Source organism: Oculina patagonica, chromosome 1 (genome assembly GCF_052425735.1).
Source record: "Oculina patagonica isolate OP01 chromosome 1, crgOcupat, whole genome shotgun sequence".
NCBI classification, from domain to species: Eukaryota; Metazoa; Cnidaria; class Anthozoa; order Scleractinia; family Oculinidae; genus Oculina; species Oculina patagonica.
Window position 1 is genome coordinate 27,041,010 of NC_135758.1, and position 19,045 is coordinate 27,060,054.

The window sequence follows — 19,045 nt, forward strand, 5'->3', positions numbered from 1 at the left end:
GGAATATCAAGGACCATGAATAAAGAAAAAGTTTCTTCAAGGTCATTATCGGGCCGTATATTACAAAAGCACTCAAACAGATTGAGTAAGACAAATAAGAAAACAGAACATAAATGCGAGATGTACGTAAAGTGTTCCGAAAGCTGATCAGTTCTCTAGGACGCGCAAAAATGACAATTTCGCTCCCATCTTGTGCTACTTGATGTACTTAAAAGGCTTGAATAACATTTCTGTGACGCCGCAAAGCTAAACACATCTTGCAGAAATAAGGAGACGAGAAACTCCAGTAGAAGTTAAAAATAAGTGGTGAATATCAGACTCAAGGCAGATGATAAGTAGAGTAGCCAATGCAGACAACAGCTATACTGGGAACGCCTCAACAACAACACACTTTGAGTCACGAGTTCTTGTTATCTGAGATGAAGATAAACGAACAATAATAACCGCAACCCCAGAGAACGAAGCTTCGGATGCAAAAAAGGCCTTGTAAGTGATACAGCCGGGATTATTTTGTTGTTAACATTTGACCAGAAAGTAACTGTAAAATGGATGCGGGGCAGGTAACCAACACAAACATGAAAAACAGCAAGACTAGCGAGCAATGCTTTTTAAGTTTTTGCCAGCGACTAAGATCTTCTTATCACGTGGATAGCTGCAATGTTTACAACAATGGCTGTATAGGAAATAAAACTGTTGAAGACACTATTTAGCGACGTACGGCCAAAAGAGGTCTTCGCAGTCTAAGATGGAAAGAAAGTACTGCAGCAACATTTCTTTGATTTGTTTATTTCTACGAGACATTTGTTTTAAATGTAAGCAACGAACTGCTGAATTACTCCTGCACATACTAGCTAAAGTTGAACGTTGTAGAATGGAAAATAATTTGCGATGTTTTGGCATCAGTAAAATATTTCAACGAGTTATTAATGCATGTCGCTCCGTCAGTTTCAATTTTGTTAACAAAGTACATGTTAGTGGCAATCTAAAAAATCTCATAAATTTGAACATTTGAAAATGTCATATTAAAATATATCCGTTTTTAATTAACGTTTATTTCGAAAAGAAAATCGTAAGGCCTTGTCTTGACTTTAATAACACGTAAGTGAAATTAAAGAAATAGATGTCGCACTAGTTGCTCACTCATGGCGGAGAAAAAAATCTGGGCCATGTATTTCTTCTCTTACTTTTATTATATTCTGAATTTTTAACTAGTAGAAAACCTAAAACTTAACAGTTCAGCATGGAACTCACAACCTGTAATACAAATTTAAAATTGGCATTTCGCGTGGGTAAAGACTGAACAAGAAAAGATGCTGAGTACTTTTTTTCTTTGATTTTCCAGTGTGTGGGGTATCGACCATTTATGTTGAATCCCAAACGTGTTTTTTGTGACCCATATATTTTGACTGTTGACATGGTGAAACGGTGTATTTAAATTTAAGTTGTAATCAGCGTGCGTTCTTGTCAGGGAGCTCTAAATCAGAAGCTTTTGATGTGCATGAATAAAATGTTGATCTGCATAATCTCACGTTGATTTTTCTGTCATCCTTCACGCATAGTTTCTTGAAATTGACCTTCGAAGTTCTAAGGCCTCTTTTGCCGCCAGAGCTAAATGTGTCGCAAAATATAGTTTATTTCATTAAAAGGTTTGCCGTTAATCTTCTCGTTGCTTCGGACAATAACTCAAATAGCTGCCTTTTCACACTCTTAAATAACTCTCTGCTCTGTATACAGCCGTGGAAATCTTTGCCACATGACATTTTTCAATAACCTATCCAAATAAATAAAAAAAAAAAACTCTCCGGCGGTCGGATAACCTTTTGTGCCCATAGAAAATCAATTGTAAGCTATTGTGATTTATTTCAGTTCATGTACATTGAAGATGTTGCTCTGGGTTTTGTGAAACAAAACTTTTCGCACTTAATTAAAAGTGAACTAATTTCCACAGGCATCATAAATTTTGATTTAGAGTAGTTTAAAACCTTCTAAATTTCAAAATGTTGATTTACGCTTTAGGAAAGGGTACTGTGTCCATCCTGGGCTCAGAACTTGACAGCTGGAATCACTCATAATATTTTTGTCAAATTTATAAGGAAAGAAAATTGCTGTATTGTGGATCAGTTTAAAAAAAATTGAGTCCTTTGTTTTCGTCGTGAGAAGTTTTTTAATTAAAATTTCCTAACTTATCAGTGCTGCTGTTTTGATATTACTATTGTTGTCTAACCCCAAGTCGTTTTGCACAGTCCGACACTAGCTTCAGCACCTAAGTATTCGTTGGCAAAAGCTCAGATACTGCACTTACACTCATAGAAAAACGAACAACTTAAGGTCAGTGTCCAGTGCTCTGCACGTTTTCGTTTAGATTAACTAAATCGATTGCGTTTTGTATCACAACGGGAAGAGACCTGTGTAGAGTCTGTTTTGTGCGGGGCACGCAAGCATAAGCACAAGAGTCCGTTAAGAACACAAATGCAAGCAGAAAAATTAAAATTAAGCTTGCATGCTCTCATGTTTATATAGACTATCTCAAGTGCAACTAGCTTTAGGTATAACTAATTTGCAACACTAGTTAAGATTGACAGTTAGCAACTCTGGGTTCACCGAGTACGTTCTTTTTTGCTCGCTGAAAGATCGGAGTACTAAGCCCTTAGAATAATTTAAGTAAACAACTAAGTTTAGCTGAAATTAATACTTTTGGCAAGTTTGACCAGCTTTTGTTTAAGGTTGCTCACGATAGATCTTGTTTGGCATACTATTTCAGCTAGCCCATGCGGCTGAAAAACCTTTTCAACCAGTGAAACCATTTCTCAGTAAAAAGAGAAGCCAGTTCCAAATATAGCGTCAAAATTAATTCCATATTTTACTCTCACAGTGCCTCGCTCCACCCAGGAGAAAAAAAATGGTACAGGTAAATCGTTGAAGCTGCGCAAATTTGTTCGGAATATAATCGATGGGAAAGCTTCACATCCAGCAAAAGTAACAATACACCTAGAAAAGCTGGAGATAAGTTCCCCCATCATGCAGCCCGGCTTGAAACAAACTTTCCATTGGGGTTATTTATTTTCATGTGATGTTGTTATGCAATGAATTCTTTTGACTTTTTCAGACCGTTTGTCGAACTGAGTCAAATTAAGATGAGTCGTATCTCCTTGTCATGCATTGTAATATTTGTCTTCGTCATCTTCGCGAAGAACAAGATCGGAGAAAGCAGAGTTTGTACAGATACCAGATGTTCCTGCTCTCAGGATGAAGAGAACATCACAGCAGTTTGTCGAATGAGTGACTTGGGAAATATATCACAGTATTTTAACACTCCTTCGGATGTAAACTCATTGTAAGTCACGAGTACTTTACTTGGCCAAATATTGAACATAATTCTCTTTTTATTCACTGAATTACTGATGAAACAGTAAATCAATCTGGCAAAGAAAATGTATTATACGAGCGAGTACTTTTCACACTTGCACAAAACGAAACAGGCTCAGTAATATTGACATAGACCGCGCGGGCTTCAGTTAGCACTCATTGCACCATACATAATTTATTTACTCCTAAATTCGGAGGTAAATTCTCTGTTTTTCCTTTCTTTTTCAGGAATCTGTCAAACAATAAAATAAGAGAGATAGCACAAAGTACATTTGAAAACTTTTCCGGACTCATCAACTTGTAAGTAATAAACAATATGGGCGGTTTATCCGTATGGGTATTTACTATGGCGAGTCAAACGCGAGCCATTGTAAATACCCATACAGGTCGAAAATAAGTTGGCATTTTTATTCTTAACTGTAATTAAAACACAAAAATTGCAATATACCATGGCTAAAGAAATATAAAATTTTCAAGGATAATATGAGATGCATTAGCTCAAAAGCATTATTTTAGCAGTGGTGGTGGTGGTGGTAGGGGAACGTTGAAGGGGCTTTGATATATGTATGGAATTGTATTAAATTTGAAGCTGACCGTTAAAATTAACTTGAACAATTCATTTATTATTCGAAGGGAATGGATCCAATGAAAATGCATTGTATGTATTCAGGTCACATGAATGCACTATATTCCCAAAACAGAATGGGCATTCCATAATTTCAAAACAGAATAGGCATTCTGTAATTTTTATACAGAATAGGGCCCACTGATTGCATCAATTTTAATTGGTTTACAGGCCATGGTATATGATCCCATATATAGGGTAGGTGTAAGCGTCGGCGAGACCTGTCGGGAAGCTCAATTATTGCAATTTTTTAGTGTTTTTAACAAAACAACTGTTTAACTCGCGCTTTTTGATGAGATACTTATAGCCAACTCGGCGCTACGCGCCTCTTTGACTATCTACCATCTCGTATCCAACGCGCGCTAGATCGTGGAATAATTGCTAATTATATTTTTGTTTATATTACTGTTAGATATCGTTCCAAGAATGGTCTTCTGTCATTTGACATCATGGTTATCAACCAACAAAATATCTATATGTCCAAGTAATCGGAATAGTGTACAAGTTAACCATGTTATTAATGGACAATGCACGTGACCCCTGCGAATTATTTAAAGGAAAGTGGATAATAACTAAGGTATCACCAATTGGAAATTACAATTTTGGCTATTTATCGCGGAAATGTGATGACATAGATATTGAAGTGTTACTTACAAATATTATTGTGCACAATCGGAGCTGAGAACTTAAATAACAAACGTGTGTTGTATCCCTTTTTTTCTTAATCAGAGAAATGTCTCAAAATCTGTTGGAAGAATTATTGCCAAACAGATTTTCGAGTCTGAAGAATCTGCTGAATCTGTAAGTTTCATTTTTCTAATGGTTGTAGTTTATAATTCTTGATGAGGAAAAAAGTTGTTTCTTGCTGCTGGATGAAATCGTGTTGCAAACGTTTCGTACTTTATGGCAACACAGTTAGTTACGCTATCTCTTTAACCTCTACTCTGGAAAAGTGTTACACCTCTGTACTCAGTTACGCCAAGTCAGTCCCTCGTGCTTCGCGAAGAATAATTAAATTGCCCGGCCGTTTTCTGCATTGCCGCAATTATCCGTTCCAAAGAGGTGAGATATAAGAATATGACGATTACGGTAGTTACAAAGCTTCAAATATCTTGGCCTTTGAAATAATAACCACTGGAAAACAATAAAGAGGATGTATGAACGTTTCGGGAAATTTAGGCTATTATTACCCGGATGGTATCGCCAACAACCGAAGAACCCAGAGGAAACTGATCGAGCATGACCCCTAAGAAAATTAAAGTGATAATCATTAACTTAAAATATATAGTAATAATATTAAATTTTATGCTTTTTTTTTTTCAAAAGATCACTGACATATAACAACATCCAGGTGATTCACCGAGACGCTTTTAGTGGTCTGTTTTCTTTGGAAATTCTGTAAGTAAAAAAAAAACAGAGAAAAGTTGTTAGCTGGATATACTGAAAGGTCGAGTAGCTGCTCTAGCAAGGTCTCGCATAAATGGCTCGCCACCCTGCAAGATAACAATAGAACAAACAACAGGAACAATGCCCTTAATCCCCCAAAACACAAATCTCTTAACTCATCCGTAAGTGAAAAACACTCAGTATGGCCAAACATATTATCTCCCGAACTCCACAAGCCTCATATATATACTAGCTATATCTCATTTTATACCATGCCATAGAAAATACAGCCATCAGAATACAGGAAGCCGTGTATATTCGACGTATTCAACCCAACCTCCCACAGCGCTGCGAATTATTCTCGACGAAATTAGTAGCGACAGGCAGGTAAATAGTTACACAACACCCGGCGGAATCCCACGCACATCAACACACCGCCTAAAGGCTCTGGTAACGGAAAATACAGTGACGTGGGATCCATAGTATACCACCAAAGGTTGCATAACTAGTATTTATTTCAATTTGGCTAGTCTCTTAAGAAGTTGTTGTTCAATACCAGCGGGAAAGTGAAACATTTAGTGAATAACAACCTAAGGCTGGTACAGTTAACTGAGTAACTACCCTGATGAAGCTGAAAAGCTGACATTTTGAATATTCAATCAGCTAGAAAACTTACACTTTAAAAGTGTCGTTCGTACTTTTCATATGCTCTTAATAAGCAGGCCGGAACAAAACACGATTGACTGTATTTTTTTTTCACAACATTTCAGGAACCTGACAGGCAACCATATACAAACATGGAATGCCCATGGTGCCTCACTGCATCTTCCATCTTTGTTGATCATTGATGTGCAAGGGAACATGGGATGGAGGCCGGAAGAGAAATACCTTTTAGAATTACCAAGACTAAAGGAAATGAGGAATGTGTCCTGGGCTGCTGAATGCTTGGACTGTTGGCTTTATAGAAACGCAAGCGAGGACGACATCAAGAAATTCAACAATTCACATTTTCAGACTCAGCCTCATCCCGTTACGTGCTTTAAAAAACATTACACGTTCAGTGACTACCTTGTGTTCCTCGCGCGGCACCGCTTCGTTGTCAGTGAGTGCAGGAGTTATCTTGATTGCATCAAACGAAAGGAAGCTAATGTCACAATGTCCTTCCCTTGTTGGCCGACCAACCAACGCGTTCTCTCAATTCAGTTGGTGCTTGGAATAATAGGAGGCTGCCTGAATCTGGTAGTGTTTTGTAACATTCTGTTAACTAAAATCTTACGAAAGAACGTTTCCATGGTACTTGTAAGTAATTTAGCTCTGGGGGATACACTGATTTGTGTGTATTCAGCAATAATGGCGGCCAGCATAGTGAGCAATCAATACGAAGACTTGTATTACCACTCAGGCAGTATATCTGATATTCAATGTCCTAGAGTTGGTTCTCTTTGGGTGCTTAGACAATGCACGACGTCCATAACCTCTGTCGCACTCACTCTTGAGCGATACCTTTATATAGTTTTCAGCATGAAGCCTGGCATTCGCATGACACCCAGGTTAGCTTCCCTGGCGATTGCTTTCAACTGGGTTGTTGCATCATTCATGATGTCTGTCGCACATTTCTTCGACATTTACCGGCGAAACTTTCTTTGCATTCCCGTCACTTATGACACCTTACGATTTCCCATAGAGACCCGTTACACAATTGCGATGGGTTCTACCGGCATAACTCTTTACTTGGTGACCATTCCTTTGTATGTTCACATTTACTGGGTTGTAAAACGATCCAGTCAGCAAATGGGAGTGCAACGAGAGTCTTCTTTAGCCAAACGAATTGCCGTCCTAGTTGGAACTAACTTAGTGTTCTTTTTCATGCCTATTTTATCACTGGGGGCATGGGCTTTGATCATACAATCTAGCACTCGAATGCTATCCATTAATTCCAAGAGAGCGATAGAAGTATGGATTCCGCAGTATTGCTTGATCATCAATTCCTGTCTAAATCCTCTGGTACACGCCTTTAGAAATGAAAAATTCAAAAACGCTCTAAAGAGGAACATTCCGTTCAGATGTAACACAGGTAACGTTACAATGTAACACAAGTACAGTCAAGGCGCCCGCTGTGCAATCTGCAACTTCAGGTGGCGTGCGTGATCATGACAACGTAACGTGACATGGACAGTTTAAGCTGCAACTTATGTCAGAACAAACTATATACACTATATATACACTATATATACACTATATACACTATATAAACTATATAGCTACAACAAACACTCAATTAAGTATAGAGGAAGTCAGGTATGGAACAACCTTCCTACGGCTGTTAAAACTGCAAAATCGATTTATTTTTTTAAGAAAAAAATCAAAAGTTTTCTTCTCAATGAATGAATTTCTATATAACGATAAGAGTTATGTCGTTAATGATTCGAAAATATTGTATGGGATTGAAAAGAGACAATTAATAGACCTAAATATAAAATATAGCCATGTAAAGATAGATGAGATTATCAACAAATTGGTAACAGGGGTTCTCCTTGTAAGCCCGAAAGGGTTTGTTGAGAACTTATGCTCCTAATTATATATCAGATAATTTACACTGTTGTACAAATGTTGAATGGGGCAAATAAACATTGATTGATTGTTTGATTGATTGATTGATTGATTGATTGATTGATTGACTGTTTGAACTTCAGGAGTCCTGCATATCACGCGTAACGTGACATCGGCTGTTAAAACTAATAGATGGGCAAGTAAACTAACACTAACTTTAGAAAGAGCAAGACTAACAAGGAAAGTTTTCAAAGTTTTCGGCATCGACGATGTTTTACTTCTGGGCGATAGCCACAACGTTCAAAGTAATGGCTGTGGACGAAACAAAAATTGTTGAACGCACAATAAGCGAAGTACGTCGAAGAGAAGTCCTCGTTATTTTACCGCCTACTGGTTAGCTCAGTTGGTAGAGCGCCGGACTACCGTTTGGGAGGTATCGGGTTCGATTCCCAGACCGGACTAACACTTAGGGTCTTAAAATAACTGAGGAGAATATGCTGCCTTTGCAGTGACATCCTCAAATGGTTAGATAATCTAGTCTTCTCGGATAAGGACGGTAAACCGTAGGCCCCGTCTCCTGTGTCTTTAGTGTTATGGTCAGCAAGGGACTATAAGAACCCACACACTTGTCGTAAAGAGTAGGGCATGGAGTCTCCGGTGTTTTGGTGTGGTCTTTGCGCATTATGCTCTCTACTGTGAAATGCTCGGTTTCAATAGCATTACTTGCTAGAGGCCTAACACGCTTCATAATACAGAGGTGCTCCTGAACTGCTGAATTACTCCTGGACGCATGGACTAATAGCGATCACGATTACAGACTATAATATGTTATGTTTTAGTTCCAAAGAGTATTCAAACCCTATGAAATCCTTGACTGAAGTAGTCCAAAAATCGAGAAGCAGCCGCCGATATCTTGGAGGAGTAAATTAGCAGGCTGGCGATGTATGCGTGACGTCAAAGAGCTCAACCTGAAGATTGGCTGGAGGAATTTTCAACATTGTTTCAATACTTGACACTTATTAATTTGGTATTGCCTTGTCTTTCGAAATGCCTGTTTTTGCAGCATCATCTGCACAAACTAAACTGGAAGACAGTGAAAGTTGAGCTCATTGACGTCACGCATACATCGCCGGGCTGCTAAGTTACTCCACGATGGCGGCGACAGACAAGGATTTCATATGGTTGGAATACTCTTTGGAAGCTGAAATTTTGGTGACTAACATGATTACCTTTTCGTTGGCATGAAGAAAAAAGTGTCACTTTGAAATGAACTTTCTCTTTCAGAAACAGGATTCACAAACAGTTACATAAATTGTAAATTGGAAATTCTCGTTAGTAATGATAAAAATAAGTGTGTAAGTTTTGTTTCGTTTCATTTTCATTTTTTTTTTCAGTGTGTGTTGTATCGACATTTTATGTTGAATCCCAGACGTGTTTATATGTTTGTCTGTAAACATCATAAAACATAAAAGTTAAGTTAAAAATTCAACCAGCCTATACAGCTAATTCGAGAAAGGTTGTCGAAAAAAAAAACACAAAAGTGCACGCGACAAAACCGAAAGGTGGTCTGAGTATTCACTTGGATTTTGCATATTGGCACGTGAAGATTTTGTTTTTTCTCCCAGGAAGCCTATTTCTGTGGCTTTACTTTTACTGTCGCGTGTGTTTGAGTTTTAATATTTCTTCTAAAATTCAGGGGGCTAAAAGTACCTTTTCTCCACATGTCTGAAAAGAAAGAAACGTGCCAATTCGCGTTTGTCATGCCGCCATCTTATTAGTTTCAGCACGCGCAGTAGCTCTAATTTATTCCACTCATATTTCCTTTCGGGTTTCAAGTTGCGTGCACTGTTGTGCTTTTTTCCGACAACCTTTCTCAAATTAGCTGTATTCATAAAATTACAAGCTTTTGATGCAAACAAGCGCTGAACTGCGTAATCCATTTCTATCCATCAGTGTTCTGTTGCTGTTAAAGTTTTTCTATCATCGTTCGCGCATAGTTTCGTAAAATTTGCCTTCACACAGTTTTAAGCCCTGTCTTGGAGTCAAAAGCTTTAAAAGGTGTCGTATTAGCCTGTTCCAGGCGTTCGGTTAGTTGGGGAGCGCGAAAAACGAACAGGCTAGTGTCGTATATAGTCTTTACTCCTAAAGCATCAATTGAGATTTTGACATTTAGACAGTTTTAAACTTCAGAATTAAAATTCACGATGACTACAGAATCTGATTCAATTTTAATTAAAAGTTTTCTTCAAGTGCGAAAAGCTTTATTCCACAAAACCCAAAGTAATATTCTCAACGTGAATTATATGAAATAGATCACAATAGCTTACAGTTTGCATGCTATGAATAAACAAATATCCGCCCCGACCGCCCGCCGGAGTGATCTATTCTTTTAATAATAACTGCGCTCTCAACGACTGTATACACAGCAGAGAGTTATTAAGGGTCTGAAAACATTATTGTGTAACTGTCATAAGCAATGACGAGGGTCAGTTCACCCTATGCTCATAACTCAACAACTTAAGTGCCTGGATAGCAACTTAAATTGCGTTCTTTGTTTTCGTCGTGAGAGGCACTTTTAAATTAAAGTTACCTAATTTATCAGTTTTGCCACCGTAATATCTCTGTATTTTGTGTCCAAACCCCAGTAGTTTTGCACGGGACGACATTAGCTTTAGTAGTATTCGTTGGGAAATTCAGATACCACGATTACACTCCTAACAAAACAAACGAAGCAAGGTCGGTGTATGTCAAGTAACCTGTACGTTTTCATTTAGAATAACCTTATCAAATGGTTTTTGTTTTACAACGCTAAGAGAACTTTGTGTGAAGTCTGTTCTTCACAGACGACGAAAGCTTAAGTGCAAGCTCTGGGAAAAAAAGAGTTTGTACAATTTACTTTATATTCGTTTAGATATTGAAAATATTTTAAACTAATTTTTGCGATTTTTAACCTATTTTATCCTTATTTTAGTATGTTTTAGTATTTTAATTTTAATAGTGTCCCCATTTAGTGTTTTTCTGCTATTTCAGTAGACACTTTAATAAATGTTTCATTCATTCATTCAACTGATGTAAACGCAAGCAGAAATATCAAAATTGTGCTTGCTTTTGTTTTATGGATTATCATGCAGCATCAGTTAAGATTCACGGTTGAAAACTCTGCGCCCAGTTCTTTAGAATCGCAACCAGCTATACAAAAAGCACTGAAGCTATGGTACAAAAATTATTGGGTTTAAAGGCCAAAAATACACCATCTTTGAACCCCTTTTGATGTTGCCTCGGCAAGAAATCTTGGCGTAAAAGCAATCTCAATTAATTTTTGTATTGGTAGCACCCATACAAATTTAAAATTAAAGTTATTCCTCAAACAAGTTATTAGTGTCGCTGCGGTAGTTTGTAGAATAGCAACAACGGGAATATGTAAATTATTATAAAGAACCTTAAATGATTATTTATTTAGTTATTGCTGGGGACATAGTCGATTGCAAGTATCACATCAAATGAAAAAAAGAAACGTCAAATAAACTCCATGTAGATATAAAACTGCTGCATGCAGCATAGCCAGAAGAAAAATCTTCCTGTGGATACCTATTTTCAAGTGAAGTTATCATGCAATGAAATTTTTTGATTTGTCCTTTTCTCAGAAACTCTGTCCAACCGATATAAATTAAGATGAATCTGACGCCCTTGGCAAGCCTCGTTGTATTTGCCATCGTGTCTTTCGCGAAGAACCAGACCGGGGAAAGCAAAACTTTTCCTTAGCGTTATTTATTTTCAAGAGGTTTTGTCATGTAATATATTTTCTTGGACGGTCCTTTTTCAGAACGTTTGTCCAGCTGATACAAAGTAAGATGAGTCGAGCTAGTCTGATTTGCTGCCTACTCGTATTTGTCTTCGTCATCTTCACGGAGAACAAGATCGCAGAAAGCAGAGTTTGTACAGATACCAGATGTACCTGCTCTCGAGATGAAGAGAACATTACAGCAGTTTGCAGAATGAGTGACTTGGAAAATATATCACAGTCTTTTATCACTCCTTCAGATGTAAACTTCTTGTAAGTCAAGTGTTTTTTTTGTTGGCGAAGTGTTAAACAAATTACTCTATTAACTGTATGCGCAAGTTCCTCTGCAACTTGCAAAAAAAACGAAAGCTTAGTAGTATTAACACTGACCGCGCGGGTTACATAAAAAAACTATTGTACGATACATATTTACTGTTAAGTATAGGTGGTAGAATCTCTGTTCGTTTGTTTGTTTTTCAGAAATCTGTCAAACAACAAAATAAGGGCGATAGAACAAAGTACATTTCAACATTTTTCAGGACTAATCAACCTGTAAGTTAATTTTTAACCGTCAGTTTCAAGTTTTTGTGCACCCCTATCCCCCTAAAAAACAAATACGATTGCAGCTAATGTATCTCGTTTTTCTTTGGAAACATGTATTTGCTATTTAGCAATTTGCTTTCATTGATTGATTGATCAATTGATTGATTGATTCTCCAGTGGGCTAACAAGGCCGAAACAGCTGTCTCTTTACATTAAGTTAGTTCATTTAATTAATTTGAAGTCACAGGCGATCGCGCTAAGAGATCCTCAAACCACACGAATTGCCGAGGACGAGATGTCCCCAACCCCAGCTACCACATGGCTAGTGTGGAGCTGGCGCTTAAAGGGGTGCTTGGCACCCGCCTCGGTAGTAAAGGACACATGTACACGGCCTTTCGGTGCGTTTGCATTACCGACATGCTGTGCCATGCTGATGAGGCCTAACAAGACCGAAACAGCTATCCATGGCTGCCACTGCCCGGGTGAAAGGTTTTGTGGTTGTGCGCATGCGTGAGGTGCTGGCCAGATCGCGGGTTGAGTTCTGTGACTTCCCTTTACATTTAGTTGATTGATTGGTTGATTGATTGATTGATTGATTGATTGATGGGTCAATCAATCGACCGATCGGTTGGTTGGTTGGTTGATTGGTTGACTGGCTGATTGCTTGCTTGCTTACTTGCTTGTTTGCTTGTTTGCTTGATCGATCGATCGACGATTGATTGATTGATTGTCTGATTAATTGATTGATCGATCGATCGATCGATCGATTGATTGATTGATTGATTGAAGATTTAGAGAATATTGTTAAGGAAAGACAAAATGCCAAGCTCGGTTATTTATCACAAAGAAGGCATAATAGAAGTATTACATTGTAACTTTAAAATTTATTATTTATTTATACTCAGAGTAGCCATACGTTCGGAATTATTTTTTTCTTAATCAGAGAAATGTCTCAAAACCGGTTGAAGGAATTACTGCCAAACAGTTTTGCGAGTCTGAAGAATTTGGTGAATATGTAAGTTTCCTATTAACGAACAAACAATGAACTGATTGTTTCACTTATCCTAGGAAAGCTCTATGCATAAATATGCAGAGCCAAATATAAATATTAAGACAGAAAGTAATTGTAACTCGAGTTTCGTGCGCTAAACGATGATCAGACATCATCAGATTGTTACAGACAAAATACTCAGCGCGTGCCGCCTAGAATTCCGGAATAGTTTTGGTTAACGGCGAACGGATTGCATTATTGGTTTCAAACATTCGAATTTAATTTAAATATTGTAGATCATCCAACCGTGAACATGTCAACACGTGAACCTGTCAAAAATTTAACCAATCAAACTGGTTAATTTTTGACAGGTTCACGAGTTCACGTGTTCACGCTTGGATGATCTACAATATTCAAATTGAAATTGAATGTTTTAAACGAATAATGCAATCCATTCGCCGTTAATCAAAACTATTTCGGAATTCTCGGCGGCATCCGCTGAGTATTTTGACTGTAAATATTATCAGATCTCCGCTTAGTGTGTGAAATTCGAAGAACAATTACTTTCTGTCTTTATATTTATAAGTTTGCTATCATATATTTCTAATTTTTCTAGAAAATGATTTTTTTAGAGAAAAAGCTATTTCTCGCGGCTTCATTTAATCGTATTTCAAACCTTTCTTTCTTTGTGGCTACACAAATGCTTTTGCGAGAGAGTGTGTTGTACCTCTGTCCTCACTAACGCTACGTCGATCCCTTGTGTTTTGTGAAGGATAAGAGAGAAACGAGAAAGAGGTGAGTTTAGAATTTGACAGTTACAGTAGTTACAAAGCTTCAAATATTTTGGTCTTTGAATTAATTATCATTAGGAAACTATATAGATATTATATGAAATGCATAATTTATGTTTAGAAAGTATCAAGGTGTCTATTGTTATGATTACCCGAACGATATCAACAGCCTCAACCAAAGGAACTGATTGAGTATGGCCTTTACGAAAAACTGGGAAGGGCAAAAAAAATAATTTTGACACAACATAATGATCTTTAGTTTATGCTTCATTTCAAAAGGTCATTGACTTACAACGACATCCAGGTGATCCACAAAGACGCTTTTAGCGGTCTGTATTCTCTGCAAATACTGTAAGTAAAGGGAAAGGGAAAAAGAAAAAAGTTGAACTTAGCAGGATACCGAGGACATAAGTGCAAAGTTTGTGGTCAGTTTTACAAATTATTAAAATAGCTTACTTTGATTCGTTTTTTGACCAGTATTTAAAATTTAAACTACCCAACATCTTTAGCAACAAAAATCACTTTGAAGCACAAAAAGGAAGTCCAATAGCGGATCTAGACCTTGAACTAAGGAGGGGGCTCTTTTTTGTGTGTATACCCAAAAAACTATCGGGAGAAGTCATTAAAAAAATGTCATTTACCAAAAATAAGATGGGGGACCACCCCGGACCCTCCCCTAGATCCGCCTCTGAAGCCTTTGGGTAATTTTAATCTTAAGGATCATGCATGTTGTGTCTTGCTGGTATAGAACCAAAATGGAAAAGGTTATACTATTGAGCTGGTAACAAACGCAACAAAAGGAGTTATGAACCAAAGTCAGTTCAGTTGAGTGAAAACAAGTAAACAATACGTGGAAAGACTTAGAAGACCACAAAAGCATCTTATCATACAAGTTGTTGCTCATTACAACGTAATTTTGTGCGTCTCTTTAAGAGACTGTTGTTCGACACAAGCTGGAAGGTATACATTTAGTAAACAACAAATAAACAGAGTATCTACCATGTTAAAGTTGGAAAGCTGACACTTGGCGTATTTAATCAGGTAGAAGACTTGCACTTTAAAGTTTTGTTCATACTTCTAATATACCCCTTTGAAAGCGAGACCGGAACAATACAGGGTGACTGTTTTTTCTTCAACATTTCAGGAACCTGACAGGCAACAAGCTCCAAATATGGAATGCCCGTGGTGCATCACTGCACCTTCCATCTTTGATTATAATTGATGTGCAAGGGAACATGGGATGGAGACCGGAAGAAAAATATCTTTTAGAATTACCAAGACTGAAGGAAGTTAGGAACGTGTCCTGGGCTGCTGACTGCTTCGACTGTTGGCTCGTCAAAAACTTTAGTGAAAAGCTCATCAAGATATTCAACAATTCATACTATCAGACTCAGACTCATCCTGTTACCTGCTACAGAAGACATTACACGTTCAGTGACTATCTAATGTGGCTTGCACGGCACCGCTTTGTTATTTCAAAGTGCAGGAGTGCTCGTGATTGTATTGAGCGAAAGGAGGCTAACGTCACAATGTCCTTCCCTTGTTGGCCAACCAACCAACGCGTCCTCTCCATGCAGTTAGTGTTTGGAATAATAGGATGCTTCCTAAATTTGGTCGTGTTTTTTAACATTCTGTTGACTAAATCCTTACGAGAGAACGTTTCCATTGTTCTTGTAAGTAATTTAGCCCTGGGAGATGCATTGATTTCTATATATTCAGCTATAGTGGCTGCCTTCATTGTGAGCAATCCATACGACGTCTTGTATTTCTACCCGGGCATTTTATTTAATACTCAGTGTCCTAGAATTGGATCTCTCTGGGTGCTTGGACAATGCACAACTTCCATTACCTCTGTTGCACTCACTCTTGAGCGATACCTTTGTATAATTTTCAGCATGAAGCCTGACATTCGCATGACACCCAGGTTAGCTTCACTGGCGATAGCTTTCAACTGGGTCGTTGCAGCATTCATGATGTCCATGGCACATTATTTCGACATTTACCGACGGAACTTTCTTTGTATTCCCGTGATGTATGACACGTCACGCTTTCCCACAGAGACCCGTTACACAATTGCGATGGGCTCTACCGGAATAACTCTTTACCTGGTAACCATTCCATTGTATGTGCACATTTACAAGGTTGTCAAACGATCCAGTCAGCAACTGGGAGTGCAGAGAGAGTCGACTCTAGCCAAGCGAATTGCCGTCCTAGTCGGGACTAACTTGGTGTTCTTTTTCTTGCCTATTCTATCGCTGGGGATATGGGCCTTGGTCGTACAATCTAGCACTGGAATGCTATCGACAGCGATAGAAGTATGGGTTCCGCAGTACTGCTTGAGCATTAATTCCTGTTTAAATCCTCTGGTGCACGCGTTTAGAAATGACAAGTTTAAAAACGCTCTGAAGAGGAATCTAAAATGTAACACAAGTAACGTCACGGCGCCAGCTGTACAAACTACACCTTTCGACAGGCGTGCGTAACGCACGTAACGTGACATCGACTATACATTCTCCACGTTCAGGTGGCGTTCATAACACAAGTAACGTTGCATCGGTTGTACAAGCTGCAACTTAAGAAGGCGTAAGTAACCATCAAAGGACATCGGCTGTATAAACTGCATCTTCAGGTGGTGGTAAGTAACGTCACTCGGTAAACGAAGTTGTCCAAGCTGCTTCTTCAGAAGGCGTTCGTGACACAACAAGCGTAACACCGGCTGTGCATTCTGCATCTTGTGGCGCATCATGGTGGCGTAACAAGATTAAAGTTTCACATTTCAAAACACACTTTTAGAAAAGTCACTTTTTTTATGTTACACTGAGTAAACCTAGCATGCTGACACTGTATTTGATTCTTTTTATCTTATTGGACTATGAGCTCGATGTGACGAGATAGTGTTCATCCGTGGAGAGACACTACCAGCCCATAGTGCCCGTCCCAGGAAAATATCGGGCCTGCAGACCAAAAAGATTGATAGATATGCATTTTAGTGGTATGCATGTCTGTTTGTGGCTTGTTGATTTCTCGAAGAAACTAGCTTATTTTAGCTACAGCAAAATTCGAGTTTAAATAAAGTTTTATGTATGTTTCTTTTGTATGTATGTGTTTTTCTTGTCTGGTTTTGTTTAGTTTGTTACATTTTGGCTTTCAAGTCCTTCATCCTAAAAAAAAAGAAACTATAAAAAAATTTAGATGCTCGTTTTGAATGGGCGCGCGGAAAAAAAAAATAGCGGTGAACGATAGATAACTGTCGGTCTGATAGTCGCCCGATGGAAATTTGATGTTCTTAAAACTAGCTATTATCGCTCGAAATTTCCCTTTTCGGTTAAATATTTGTTTTTAGAACATCAATTTTCCGTGGGCAACTATTGGCCGATAACTCCTCGACAAAAACATTCTACTGTTTAAATAGTCAAAGGGGCGCAGCCGAGTTGACGAGTTAACTAGTTGTCTACCCTTTCAAGGGCGACGCGCCCGCGATCGTCCTTGTCGACGAATTGGAAATAATGGTGGAACCAATCACTTTACAGACTTCTGAATAGATCACACTGTGCGTATAGAGGTGAAACCGCTCCTTGATATTATTCTAAGAAGAGGATTGTAACGTTTACTCACAAATCCGCAAATCTTATTTATTTTCTATTCGTATTTTTACTATTCTTTGAATAGAAGTGTGGACGCAATACACTTCAAAAGAGAGTTTTTGCAAGTCATTGCTCGTTTGCAGCAGTTCCAGTATAAAAGTTGCCTGGCCTGGCCACTCTACGCCCAGTTATCAGTCAACCATCAAAGCGTCAAAAAGTCTAAGCTGACAAACGACATGCGCATTAAATGATTAAATGTGCTTCAATTTCATTTTTTTTCTTAAAATAGAAAAAACTAGCAAGTAATATAATACTTATGTCAGTAGCATAGTTTGGAATCATCAGATTTTGAATATGATCAGTTTGCAGGACGATCGACTCCACAAGACCTAGAAAACGATTGTTCTAGTCTTGAGACAAATTACTGTAATTTACTTCTAAAGTTCATTTTACTTGTATGAATACATTACAAATATACGTTTGATATAGTACTTGGCACTGACGTCTCTTCAGATTTCGCACAAACAAGTTAACAGTAAACCATGTCATATATATTTTTTTACTTGGTAAAGATGTGTGGTTCGTAAGGGAGGATGGACAAGGACACTAATTTCACTTTGCGTTTAGATTTTAAAACTGGCACACCTTGTTATGCCATGATACACTTTGAGTGAAAATGGCTAAATAAATCTATTTAACTTTGGGCAATTCAAGATGTCATAAGAATATATCAGTTTTTAATTATGTTAATTTCTTAAAAATAATTGATAGGCTTAACGCCGAGTTTCTAATTTGTTATTTTATGACACCTAAAGAACTAACAAAACACTGTAAAGCAAAAGTGTAATTTTCCTTTAACATAATACTGCCAACATGTTAGTAACGAACACACGAACTCATTGCAGATCTATGTTAAAAATCCTGGGCCACGTAGTGTTGTTTTCTTACATTGTGTTTCTACTTATTGCTTTACAATAAGTAATTTTGACTTGACTAGCAGAAAACGCAAAACTAAACCGGGTTTTATAGATCGTTACATGGAACTCACAATCAATTATTGATATTTTAATTTGGCAGTTCACGTTGGTAAGCTGTGTATTTTTTTTTCTTTTCGTTCCAGTTTGTACTGTATCGATTATTTATGTTGAATCCCACACGCGTTTATTTAACGTCACAGCTAGAATCATCCATAATATTTTGGTCAAAATTAATGTGTAAGTTAAGGAAAACAGTTTATCCTTACGGCCATTGTTAACCAGTTTCAATAAATTCCAGCTAATTGCGTTTTTTGTTTTGTCGTGAAAGGCATTTTAAATTAAAATTTCCTAACTCACCAATGCAGCTGGCGTGATATTACTGTGTATTTTGGTGTTACCCCCAGCATTTTTTGCACAAGACAGCACAGTAGCTTCATCACCTTATCATTCG

General features: G+C 37.8%; 3 protein-coding genes across 3 annotated transcripts in view; 2 read left to right on the top strand and 1 right to left on the bottom strand.

Moving 5' to 3' along the window:
- LOC144643339 (melanocortin receptor 5-like) overlaps window positions 1–19,045 on the bottom strand; it is a 213,471-nt gene that overhangs the window by 21,470 nt on the left and 172,956 nt on the right. The window lies entirely within an intron of this gene.
- On the top strand, window positions 3,135–7,468 carry LOC144654733 (thyrotropin receptor-like). Its single transcript, XM_078515265.1, has 6 exons — window positions 3,135–3,334; window positions 3,595–3,666; window positions 4,404–4,475; window positions 4,721–4,792; window positions 5,318–5,389; window positions 6,148–7,468. Exons 1-6 carry the CDS (start codon window positions 3,135–3,137, stop codon window positions 7,466–7,468), a joined length of 1,809 nt encoding a protein of 602 aa, XP_078371391.1.
- LOC144655642 (putative glycoprotein hormone G-protein coupled receptor) lies at window positions 12,570–16,516 on the top strand. Its single transcript, XM_078516204.1, has 4 exons — window positions 12,570–12,649; window positions 13,195–13,266; window positions 14,313–14,384; window positions 15,178–16,516. The coding sequence occupies exons 1-4, from the start codon at window positions 12,570–12,572 to the stop codon at window positions 16,514–16,516; spliced, it is 1,563 nt and encodes a 520-aa protein (XP_078372330.1).

Excerpts from the sequence above, each read along its gene's own strand:
- LOC144654733 (XM_078515265.1), top strand. The coding sequence starts at position 3,135 with ATGAGTCGTATCTCCTTGTCATGCATTGTAATATTTGTCTTCGTCATC. Across the intron at positions 3,667-4,403 it reads TTTTCCGGACTCATCAACTT|ATATCGTTCCAAGAATGGTC; the intron begins GTAAGTAATAAA and ends TATTACTGTTAG. Across the intron at positions 4,793-5,317 it reads CTGAAGAATCTGCTGAATCT|ATCACTGACATATAACAACA; the intron begins GTAAGTTTCATT and ends TTTTTTCAAAAG.
- LOC144655642 (XM_078516204.1), top strand. The coding sequence starts at position 12,570 with ATGGCTAGTGTGGAGCTGGCGCTTAAAGGGGTGCTTGGCACCCGCCTC. Across the intron at positions 12,650-13,194 it reads CACATGTACACGGCCTTTCG|AGAAATGTCTCAAAACCGGT; the intron begins GTGCGTTTGCAT and ends TTTCTTAATCAG. Across the intron at positions 14,385-15,177 it reads CTGTATTCTCTGCAAATACT|GAACCTGACAGGCAACAAGC; the intron begins GTAAGTAAAGGG and ends TCAACATTTCAG.